At 40.1% G+C, this 13,090-nt stretch overlaps 1 protein-coding gene across 4 annotated transcripts in view; it reads right to left on the bottom strand.

Moving 5' to 3' along the window:
- The window catches only part of ATF7IP (activating transcription factor 7 interacting protein), a 119,153-nt gene that overhangs the window by 12,763 nt on the left and 93,300 nt on the right, over positions 1-13,090 (bottom strand). For all 4 annotated transcript variants that reach the window (XM_054832234.1, XM_054832146.1, XM_054832067.1 and 1 more), the window contains one exon: positions 742-820. In XM_054832234.1, coding sequence (XP_054688209.1) covers positions 742-820 — 79 coding nt within the window. The remainder of the gene's footprint in view (positions 1-741; positions 821-13,090) is intronic.

Genomic DNA, 13,090 nt, shown 5'->3' with positions numbered 1-13,090 from the left:
GCACTCATTTAGAGACCACGCAGAATTAAAATTTTATCTCTAATAGTAGAAATACCAATTTTTCAGTTAAGATGACAGTGCAATAGTCTTAAGTACAGACTCTTATTACTTCTCTGAAATACTATAATTCTTCACTAATTGAATGCTAATTATAATTAGACCTGCCCACAGTTATGCAAGACTTAGGAAAAAAATATTCCTTTAAAAGATGAAGTGCATCCACACTGCCAAAGGATATTAAGAGCACAACTATATTTACTCTAATCTTGACATACAGCCCCAAAGCACAGATCTACATTTGGTGTCTAAACTCTTGCACACAAAGTTTTTTAGTTAACAAAAAGATTAGAAGCTGTAATAACCTAATGCCTGAATACCTTAAAAGGTCTTTAATTAATCAGTAAACAGAAAAGTGAAATACAACTAGAAGAACTTTCAAAATTATAATAAAGAATTCAAACATCTCAAATTATTCCACAAGCCTAACAGATTTAAGCATAGACAGCAACAATACTTCAATTAAGGGAAAGGTAAAAATCTTAAAGACTGTTTTACAGTAAGTAGAATTCCTTTTATTTAATGCCTGTCAGAATTCTTTAATAATAGTCCTGTTTAAATGAAACACCAAGGAATACAATGCACTATGCAGAAACAGAAGTTTATCCCTTTCTGTCATTCAAGGGATGAAATAATACTTGTAGCAAAATTACCCCTGCAGCTAGCAAAATCTTTTTCACCTACCTTGAGAAGAGCCATCATCCTCTTCATCCAGTGTAAGATCAATGACACCTCCTGAATCGCTTCCTGTGACCTTCCCGCTCTGAAAAGACAAAACTCCTTCATTTTGCAAAAGCAAATCCAGGGAACACAGGTGGAAAAGGGATACGAATTGGAACATTGAGAAGGAAAGGTCTCAGAATTGATGCACTTATTAGAAAGGAACTGATGAAATGAGCAGGAGGAAATTTCAAACAATTTTGCCAGGACTTGAAAAACAGGCAATAATCAAATTACTGTATTGCAGTATCAAATATTACAAGTATTTTTAGCTTTGTAAGGAGTAAAAAAACCTTGATAACCAGTAGCATATTGTTATTTTACAGGTAAAAAATAACTTGGTGTTACAGAGTATCTTTCAATTATGACTCTTAATATTTTAATCTGTTTGTAATCTCTGCTTTCCTCTATAGCAGTATAACCTTTTGACAAAACAGTTACCAGGACAACGTATTACTTATCTTGAGACAGCTGTGACTTCACAGTAAGAAAAAGGGAAGGCTACAATGGAACCTGTAATGCTTATAAAACATGTAATCAAAAGCTATCAGAAAACTCCAATTGTATCCAGCTTTTAAAAGTAATTTCAGTACTGTATTTTTATTCATTGTCACAAATTTTAGCATTCTATTATTCTACATATGAAGTCATTTGTAACCATCTCTTTAGAGAGGATAAAGGGATCTTAAGTTACTGTGAAGGCTAAATGTTATTAAAAAACCCCTACAGGACCATCAAACAAGATTTACCTTCTGGATCAGTTGCTGTCCCTTGACTGTTCAGACTTCAGGGACCATCAACATTTTCCTTTATATGACAGAAAAAATACTGGGGAAGGTCCTATATATTTCTGTGGTTTTAAATATACTTTCTAGAAAAATTCTTGAATTATGCCCATTTCTAGTCCTCAAACCTCCTGCAAAAATTAGGGGGGTTTTTATTTTGTAGAAAAGATGATAATTTATTGTTGGACTAAACTGCTACCCATTGATGGATTAAAGTAAACCAGGTTCCTTAGGACAAAGAGTTAGGAAAGCAACATAATTATCAAAATATCTGAACAATTAACATGGAAAAAAGCGTAAGCGTTATCATCCCCACGTAGCCTGTACAAATGCCAACATGACAAATCCTAGGAATACTGGAGATTTTTCTGTGCAGTCTGATGGGGACAGATGCAAAAGGCCTAAGCATTGAGATTATCTGCTCTATGACTTTTCATTTGGGTAAAACTAAGCCTTTAAGGAGGTCCTAAAGACAATTCTCACACAGACAAGGCTTTGAGGAGATGGAAGAGAGGTATCGTATGATTACTAAATGCAAACAAAAGCTGTGTCAAAATCATCAGTCACTCACTTTGGAGTGCCTGACATGACTTCTCTTCGTTAAACATTATTACAACCCAATTTCTTTTTGCCTTAAATTCTGTTGCTGCCACTGATGAAATTCTGCTAATAACCTACATGATACACAATTTGAGTAAGAAATATCTAATTACTTGTGTTCACAGGCGGTAGAAGAGATCTCTACAGGGACTCCATCTTTGCTATACATAGAGAAACAACTTTCAGATTTATTAACCATGGAATTCTTCTGTTGAGCAATTTCTATTTCAAAGACTTTCCAGCTTCACTTTTCTTAGTATGATGAGTTGATTTACACACTTGAAGCTTAAGATAAAAGGCACATTCAAATAATCAATGATTACTTGATTAGCATAAAGTCAAGGGGAATTTCATTCCAACTTGATAATCTTCCCAGTAAATGATGTGCAGTTTGAATTATGGTACTCTCTGCCAGGAGAAAGCAAATTGAAAAATAGAGGGGGGAGATTTATAAGGAACTAGAGAAAGAAAAAACTAACACTAAGCTATTCACTTCTCCCCACTATAAAATACATTACTCTGAAGTAATTTCCCTTCGATTCTTCCTCCACAAGAAAATCTAAATCCTAAGAAAAATACTCTATATGAGAGCTATTTTGAAGCCCTGTTTAACTGTGCCAGTCAAGAAAGTTCTTTAAATTTCCAATTCAGCGTCACTGCATGCATTTATTTTGGTCTGTGTGAACAGCCAAAATCTCGAGTTAAACAGGCAACTATTAAATGATAAATCCAATCAGCCAACAAGGTCTCATACATGTACCTCTTAGGAGGAAAGACAGTCTTGTAGTAGGCCACACTATTCAAAGTTTTCTACTAAACAACCCTGGTAGCAACCTCCTCAACAGGAACTATCCATGAGTAGTTAAGTTCTTTCCACAATCCACAAAGGAAGTTGCAGATCTGCAGGGCAGCGTTTTGAGTGGTGCTCTGTGGAACATCCCCCAGTCCTGGTTCCATGGCACACACTCCAGCTCCTCCAAGAAGATGCTGTACTCCACACACAGCACATCCTGAAGTCTTGACTCCCCAGCCTTCCCAACTAGATTCCCATAATTCACCACCTATGCATCTCCCTTGAATGAAATTTAGGGGTACAGGAAAATTTTAAGGAAATTTGAAACACTGAAAATGCTGCACAATTGTGTTTCCTACCTAGGGGGGTATGGTGTAGGAGTTGTCACTTACCACCTCAATGGTTAAGACCTACAAATGGAACCATCTCTGCCAAAAGGAAGTAATAAATGGTTTTCAGAAAATCCTGTGCCAAATCAATCAAGAAAATATAAACACCCCTTTTCAGTATCATGACTAGTTTACTCAGAAATTCTCTCAGGGAATTTTTGTTGCTACAAGGACTTGTGAACACTCCAGTTTACAACACAGCTATGTTTGATGAAAGGCTAGAGAGAAACAACTGCTATTGCTTCTGTAAATAGAAAGGAATAGATTTCTGAGGAGGAGACTGCCATGTCACACATCAGAAGAGGAGATTCAGACAGGCTACTCTGGGCAAAATCAGAAACCAGCTTAAGAAGGCATGCAGCCCTGATGAAGGCAAAGGGAAGCCTGACATTGGACTTTCAGTCGTATATGACCAACCTTTATGTTTATGTCAAAAATTGAAATAACAGAACAAGTCTTTCAGTACTTAATACTAGATTTCAGCAAGTATCTGGGCAGAAACTGCTAACACAGAAAAGCAAAGTCAAGGCATTCTGGTCTGCTGTCAGTTTTCAGCTTTCTTCAAACACAGGAAGCCAAGAATCTAAACCTGCTTCAGCTGACCTCTGCAGAAGAGCAAGATGATGCAATCATAACACCTTTTCATCAGTACAGTCACAGTAGCAAAATAATTAAAACTATTAACTAAGAACCCAAAACATATGTCTGGTGCTTTAGTTCGCATATTGCCTGCAAGTCCAAGTAACAGAAGATTCAGTCATCTTAGAATATAAAATAAGCTGGAACAGAAACAAAATAACCACAGTAATACGAAGTGATATCTACCTATCTAAAGATCACAGTTACAAAAAAATTCAAAGCAAACAAAACCAGAAACCCACAAACCACCATTTGTCAGAACCAGAGCACCAGTCTCCAAAGAGACCAGAAGTGATACTTAAACCTGATTTTTTACAACAGCATCTGAGTAGTTTCTAGTAATCAAAACACATTTACATTGAAATATAAAATAAATGTCAAATGCCAAACTCCCTTTTCCATCCATCTTAAGAGCTCACGTATCTTAATGCATATGCCTTTAAACTCTAAGTCAGTGGAAATCCTCCAAAATATTGTCATTCACACTGCCATTTTGGAACTGATTTATCAATAGCTGATGAGGTAACTTTGTACAACCTGGAAGTAGTAACATCATGAACTGAACTATCCAATTAACCACAACTGTATCCAGAATAGAATAGAATAGAATGGTTTGGGTTAGAAGGGCATTTAAAGATCATCTAGTTCCACCCCCCTGCCATGGGCAGCGACACCCTCCACTAGAACAGGTTGCCCAAAGACCCATCCAACCTGGCCTTGAACACTTCCAGGGAGGGGGCATCCACAGCTTCTCTGGGCAACCTGTTCCAGTACCTCACCACCCTCACAGCGAAGGATTTATTCCTTATATCTAATCTGAACCTCCCCTCTTTCAGCTTAAGGTCATTACCCCTTGTCCTGTCACTACATGCCCTTGTAAACAGTCCCTCCCCATCTTTCCTGTAGGCCCCTTCAGGTACTGGAAGGCTGCAATTAGGTCTTCCTGGAGCCTTCTTTTCTCCGGGCTGAACAACCCCAACTCTCTCAGCCTGTCCTCACAGGAGAGGTGCTCCATCCCTCTGGTCATCTTTGTGGCCCTCCTCTGGACTCACTGCAACAGGTCCTTGTCCTTTGTATGTCAGGGCCCCCAGGGCTGGATGCAGTACTCCAGGTGGGGTCTCACAAGAGCGGAGTAGAGGGGCAGAATCACCTCCCTTGACCTGCTGGTCACGCTTCTTTTGATGCAGCCCAGGACACGGTTGGCTTTCTGGGCTGCAAGTGCACATTGCTGGCTCATGTTGAGCTTCTCATCCACCAACACCCCCAAGTCCTTCTCCTCAGGGCTGCTCTCAATCCATCCTCTGGCCAGCCTTGCTTGGGATTGCCCTGACCCATGTGCAGGACCTTGCACTTGGCCTTCTTCAGCTTCATGCAGTTTGCATGTCCCTGTCAAGTCTGTCAAGGTCCTTCTGGGTGGCATCCCTTCCCTCCCACGTGTCAACTGCGCAACACAACTTGGGGTTTTCGGCAAACTTGCTGAGGGTGCGCTCATTCCCACTCTCAGTGCTGCCAACAAAGATGTAAACAGTGCCAGTCCCAGTACCGACCCCTGAGGAACACGACTTGTCACTGGTCTCCACTTGGACATTGAGGCATTGACCTCAACTCTTTCACTGTGACCATCCAATTTCTTACCCACCAAGTGGTCCATCCACCAAATCCATGCCTCTCCAATTTAGAGACAAAGATGTCATGCAGGACAGTGTCAGATGCTTTGCACAAGTCCAGGTAGATGACATTAGTTGCTCTTCCCTTGTCCACCAATGCTGTAACCCCATCGTAGAAGGCCACCAAATTTGTCAGGCACGATTTGCCCTTTGTGAAGCCACCTTGGCTGTCACCAATCACCTCCTTATTTTCAATATGCCTTAGCATAGTTTCCAGGAGGATCTGTTCCATGTTCTTGCCAGGCACAGAAGTGAGACTGACCAGCCTGTAGTTCCCCAGGTCTTCCTTTTCTCCTTTTTTAAAAATGGGGTTATGTTTTCCCTTTTCCAGTCATGAGAACTTCACCGGACTGCCACGACTTCTCCAATATGATGGATAGTGGCTTAGCAATTTCATCTCCCAGTTCCCTCAGGACCTGTGGATGCATCTCATCAGGCCCCATGCACTTGCGCACCTTCAGGTTCCTTAGATGGTCTCAAATCTCATCTTCTCCAACAGTGGGTGGTTCTTCATTCTCCCAGGCCCTGCCTTTGCCTTCTGTGACTTGGGTGGTGTGGCTAGAGCACTTGCTGGTGAAGACTGAGGCAAAAAAGTCATTGAGTACCTCAGCCATCTCCATATCCTGGGTAACCACGTCTCTCTTTTTCTTCCAGAGAGGGTCTATATTTTCCCTAGTCTTCCTGTTATCACGGACGTACCTGTAGAAGCTTTTCTTGTTGCCCTTGACGTCCCCGGCCAGATTTAACTCTATCAGGGCTTTAGCTTTCCTAACCTGATCCCTGGCTGCTCGGACAGTTTCTCTGTATTCCTCCCAGGCTACCTGCCCTTGCTTCCACCCTCTGTAGGCTTCCTTTTTGTGTTTCAGTTTGTCCAGCAGCTCCTTGTTCATCCATGCAGGCCTCCTGGCATTTTTGCCTGACTTCCTCGTTGTTGGGATGCATTGCTCCTGAGCTTGGAGGAGGTGACCCTTGAATATTAGCCAGCTGTCTTGGGCCCCTCTTCCCTCCAGGGCTTTGTCCCATGGTACTCTACCAAGCAGGCAGGTCCCTGAAGAGGCCAAAGTCTGCTCTCCTGAAGTCCAGGGTAGTGAGCTTGCTGTGCACCCTCCTTGCTGCCCTAAAGATCTTGAACTCCACCATTTCATGGTCACTGCAGCCAAGGCTGCCCTTGAGCTTCACATTCCCCGCCAGCCCCGCCATGTTGGTGAGAACAAGGTCCAGCATGGCACCTCTCCTTGTTGGCTCCTCTATCACTTGGAGAAGGAAGTTATCATCAACACATTCCAGGAACCTCCCTGGACTGCTTATGCCCTGCTGTGTTGTCCCTCCAACAGATATTGGGGTGCTTGAAGTCCCCCATGAGGACCAGGGCTTGTGAACGTGAGGCTGCTTCTATCTGTATACAGAGGGCCTCACCTACTTGGTCTTCCTGGTCGGGTGGCCTGTAGCAGACTCCCACTATAGTGTCACCTGTCCCTGCCCTCCCTTTAATCCTGTCCCGTAAGCTCTCAGTTGGCTTCTCACCCATCCCCAAGCAGAGCTTCATGCACTCTAGCGGGTCATTGACATAGAGGATGACACCCCCTCCTCATCTCCCCTGCCTGTCCTTCCTAAAGAGCCTGTGTCCTTCTATCCCAACACTCCAGTCACAGGAGCCATCCCACCACGTCTGCGATGCCAATGAAATCACAGCCCTGCAGGCGTGTGCACATCTCTAACTCCTCTTGTTTATTCCCCATGCTATGTGCATTTGCATAGAAGCATTTAAGCTCTGAGCTGCCAATAGTTTAAACCTTTCTCTGCTTTCACATAGCAGCCAGCAGTGCAACAATTTTAACTTAACATGAAACAATGGAATGAAGAAAATGAAATTAAAAATTAAACCTAACAAATCCTACTCTGAAGTGTCACAGTTCTGAAGATATGCATGAAAAAAAATTTTAGGAAGACAGGAAGAAATATACAAGACCGCATCTTTTCCTGACTTCCTAATTTTAATATAATCACATCTTTATTCTTCATCTGCTTGGTGAACTTCCATTTGCAATTAATGTGTTTTGCAGAAAAATGATGTGTCCTATAATGGAACATTTCATACTTAAGTCTAATGTAGAGGCAGCCCAAGAAGATGCATGCAACTTCAAGTTGAAAGGCAAAACACTAGCTGAAGTGGGGGAAGAGGACTGCATGGTATGATTAAGAGCAGAAATGAAGGTGAAAAGAGGAAGCAGGAGGAGGAGAAAAGGCAGTAGGGGAAAAGAGAATTACAAGCCAAGCAGTAGCCGAGCATGCACCACCCCAAATGCAGAAGGATAGTGCGAGTGTATTGTAATGCTACTTTGCTATTCGCATTCAGTGTTGTACATATTTCCTGAAACATCCAGCCAAGGAGAAAACACTTCACATTTACAATCCTGATCTGTTTTGAAAAGTGTTGTCTTTAAACAAAATCTTGGCAAATTGCAGACTCTGCCCCAGCTTCTTCAGTTTGCAAAGTCACATCCACACCTACCACATTTAGCAATATGTAACTATTCCTGGGCTCTGTTTGTTTGCATGCCAAATGCCTCAGGCAAGCATCAAACTTAGTAAAATACTTTTCCTTCACATTCGCCATCAAGCACATAACTTGTGAAAGCAGCAACTGAAAGACGCTAGAAGAGGGACAAAACCAAAAGAGTAAATCCTCATTCCTTTCCAAGATCTGAGTGAAACCTGGTAAGTCCTAAAAAAGAGGCTAAGTCATAACACCTTCTCTACACATCACTTAAACAGTTAAGCGTAAACTACTTTATAGTGCATATGGAAGATAAAATAATGAAAAATATGTATAAAATGAATGCAACCAGATTTGTGCATTTTTCTCACTTATTAGAAACTGGTATTTCTATGTTTTCTACTAGCTGCAAAACTTTTGCTGAAAAGTGATCTATAGTACTGATTCTTCTGAGTAACAATTTGAGATTTTTTTTTTTACACCAGAAAACCTACTAGAAAGACTTTAATTTCTTACATAAAACGTCTACTCATATTACAGTAATTACACTTGAATTCAGGGTTTTCTACAAAGGATTGGTAGAAGTGACCTATAATGAGAATTTCATGCATTTTCCACTGCATACGCGAAGACAACAAAACATCTGCTTTCTTCTAATCCTCACCACAAAAGTCTTTGTAATGATTAAAGAAAGTACTGAGAAATAGATGCACTGACGAAAAAGGATATACTTATGGGGAGAAGTGCTAAGAAAAAGCAGCAATAATACAGTTTTCCTTGAGGAAGGAAAGAACTATACAGTAACTTTCTAGAACCAATGCCATATGTATATTATAGACTTTTAAAAAGAATTATAATAGAAAAAGAGTCCTTAGAGGTAATAAAAATCCTGGACCTTATTTAAAATTGTCCTGGTTTTGGCAGGGATAGAGTTAACTTTCTTCCTAGCAGCTGGTATAGCGCTGTGTTTTGGATTTAGGATGAGAAGAATGCTGATAACACACTGATGTTTTTAGTTGTTGCCAAGCAGTCAAGGACTTTTCAGCTTCTCATACTGGCCTGCCAACAAGAAGGCGGGGGGCACCCAAGAAGCTGGGAGGGGACACAGCCAGGACAGCTGACCCAGACTGGCCAAAGGGATATTCCATACCATGTAATGTCACACTCCCTATATAACTGGGGGTGGGCTGGGAGGCGACACAGCCAGGACAGCTGACCCAGACTGGCCAAAGGGATATTCCATACCATGTAATGTCACACTCCCTATATAACTGGGGGTGGGCTGGGAGGCAGTTTGGCTCAAGATCTAGCTATCAGCTTTGGTTGGTGAGCAATTGTGCTGTGCACCACTTGTTTTGTATATCATCATCATTATTATTACCGTCTTCCTTTTCTGTCCTATTAAACTGTCTTTATCTCAACCCATGAGTTTTTCCTTTTTTCAATTCTCTCCCCCATCCCACTGGAGCAGGGGGGAGTGAGCAGACAGCTGTGTGGTTGTTTTAGCTGCCTGATGGGTTAAACCACAACAAAACTGCATAAATACAGTGAACAGGGTCACCTGAATCTGAAGTCACAATTAAAGATTTATTAAACGCAATGTAAATGCTTTATAATTAAGAACTAACTTCCTTCTTTTGGAAGACTGTCATTATATCCTATACATCGACTGCAATACCTAATAATTAACCTATACATTAGTCAATAGTAAATTAATATAGGGAAATCAGAAAGAAATCAGCCTCATAATAAAGTGAAGGGGCGCTCTCTGGCGTTAAAGTGATTCTGAAGCAGTTTCCTCATCTGCCTCTGGAAAAGTAGGGACATTGAGACAGGCTACTGTCTTACGTGCTAAGCTCTGCTTTTCCACAGGCTGAGACCATTTTACACTGCTGTAAAATACACTGAAGTGGGAGAACGAATATCATCTTAGCTTTACTATCCAGCACCTTTTTCAGATCAGCACTGCTGCAAGTTAAATTGATTCATCATTTGTAATTTTGAAATTTTCAAAAGAGAAAGAAAAAAGTGGTGGTGGTGGTGAAAAAAACCTATTCCAATTCCGTCAGGAAAACAAATACTACAAAGGAGACAATTTAAAGGCCAAAGCACATATGGTAGACATGATGTTGAGAAAGGAGGAATCGTCCACCACAAATACCATTGTGAAATTTAACACAGAAAGAAGTAGTTAGAACATTAAAGCATATATATGTCGATGACAAACTACTGAAGAAAACTGGGAAAGAAATCTCTAAAACGCAAACTGGAAAGTGTTACCTGTTACATCGTTTTATGTAACAGCACACATACACAGGCCAACGTGCACATGTACTGTACCACATGAAAAACCAAAATATAAATGTTGGTATTTGAAGAAAGTTCTGAATATGCACTTCTCTTCGTGTATTTTATATATATATATAAAATTAAAAAAAAGTTTTGGTATTATATAACGCCATGGTTCAGTTCATCACATAGCGATAACAAAGCTATTCATTTTAATGCCACCTGCTTTTCATAAAGGAACATTTCAGTATGTAAAAGTAAAAAATTAAGGGGAAAATATGCAACAACAAAAATACAGTTTAAAATAAAAATTAATTCCAGGGTAAAGATCAAAATTCTGAAGATTACATGTGGCACACTGACACAGTGCAGACAGTTTTATTATTAGCAGTTTCTACAGTTAAAAAAAAAAAACCCTAGAAAAAATGCTGGGGGTTGTAAAACAGACCATCCATGAAGCATCACACCACCACAATCATACATGACGCACCAAGGCGTTATATAATAGCAAAATCAACCTTAACTTATGGGGAATGATGTTAAAAATATGTTCTGGGAACGGAGTGTGTGGTGATACCGTGTTTGAATGCATGTCCTGGTTTTGGCTGGGATAGAGTTAATTTTCTTTCTGCTATAGTGCTGTGTTTTGGATTTAGGATGAGAATGATGCTGATAACACGCTGATGTTTTTAGTTGTTGCTAGGTAGTTGCAGTGTTTACACTAAGTCAAGGACTTTTCAGCTTCTCATGCCCTGCCAGGTGCACAAGAAGCAGGGAGAGCGCAGCCAGGACAGCTGATCCAGCCTGGCCAAAGGGATGTTCCCTACCATATAATGTCCATGCTCTGTATAGCAACTGGGGAAGCTAGCTGGGAGGTGTGATTGCTGCTTGGAAACAGACTTGGCATTGTTTTTTTTTTAACCCACAGGTAGTGAGCAATTGCATTTGTGCATCACTTGTTTTATATATTATTATTATTCTCTTCCTTTGTTATCCTCATTAACTGTTTTTATCTCAACCCATAAGGTTTTTTTTTTTCCATTCTCCTCCCCACCCCACTCTGTGTGTGTGTGTGTGGGGGTGGGCTGCGAGGTGAGTGAGCAGCTGCGTGGTGCTTAGTTACCGGCTGGTGTTAAACCGCAACAATGCATAATTGCAAGGCTCATATTACTTTTTTAGGCATTTGTATACAAAACTACAGATTTCAAGCACAGTCTAAGCAGCTGTGGAAATGATTTTTTTAATACATTTTTGAGCATATTTCACAGTCACTAACTGCTTCAATTTCAGCCTTATCACTCCTTAACAGTTATTTTTTCCAATGCACAAATTGGAGTAATTATTCCAGCCTTGCAAAACCGTCATGAAAATTTATTTGACCAGGTACCAAATGTATTTGTCATCTCTTACCAAGACAAACATGAAAGTGATAATGCAATAAAGTTAGTTTATGAAGATCACAGTTTGCACAAAATGTCACAGGGCTGCAATACATGTTTTGATAGCGTGTGGTTGCATATTTGTATGATACTCAATTACTATTAATGAACATTTTACGTATTGCATTTACAACATTGCTGTGTTTCCCTCACCCTTAATTGGTACTGTGCAACACTTCCTACAGAACAATAACAATGCAAGCATGGAAAAAATGAATAACCAGTCTTAGTAACCCCTATATATTATAGACCCTCTCATTTCTTTGGTGCAAAGAGTAGATGTTGGCTCTGCTACCCCTATTAATAAGAATCATAAATCAAGAAGGCTGAGAGACTGGTGGCCAGAAATGCTGTTTTTAGGCTCTAGCAATCATAATTCCAACTAACAGCCATAAAGGAACACTTCGCACAATGCTCGAAGTATTTCTCTACTGCTGTGATTTTGTTTTTCCTTAACCAAACAGTTAACAGGGTATAAAACAAACACATACATGCATTCATGCACACACGCCTCTTTACTGGCTCTTACTCCTTTAAGGTAAAACATCTACCTTGTTTCCTCAAAGCCCACTGACAGTCTGCCAACAGTATTATGTGGGATGGCTGTCTTGGATGATGAAAGATCACCTTATTAATCAGTAAATATATTTATTTATAGTACTTTTCAGATTAGTTTAATGCAACTTTTAAAAGCTATTATCCATGTCTGGAGTAATGACATCATCAGTTAGATTGTTTTAATTGTTCTCTCAATTTTTTGGCCCAAAATGACAAATTGGAGCCTACAAAACACAAGTATATTTACTTATTCAAAACTGCTCTCAGTAACTGGGGGTGGTTTAGGTAACACGGATATGGTCTCAGGGAAAGACAAATCACTTTAAAAAACGGATTAAAAAAATAATCTGAAAAATTCCCAACAGGACGTCATGTAGCCAAATTGGGTTGCTGTTGTAAGGAACAAAATTCAAGTGAATCCATTCTTGTATGACTTTTAAACTGTCCTGCTAACATCTTTGTAATTTAGATTTCTAATTAGTCTCAGGTAAAGGTTCCACCTCACAGATGAGAGCTAGGTGCGTTTTAAACAGCACAAACATAACCCCAGGGTCAGAGACAAAAATCAAGTATCCCATTTTACATATATAATTATGCATGTTTATTTTCAGTGACAAAGCCATGAAATGCAAGGAAACATATTCATCAATAATGCTT

Source organism: Grus americana, chromosome 1 (assembly GCF_028858705.1).
Source record: "Grus americana isolate bGruAme1 chromosome 1, bGruAme1.mat, whole genome shotgun sequence".
NCBI lineage: Eukaryota > Metazoa > Chordata > Aves > Gruiformes > Gruidae > Grus > Grus americana.
The sequence above is the reverse complement of the archived record's forward strand: the minus strand, read 5'-3'. Positions and strand labels throughout refer to the sequence as shown.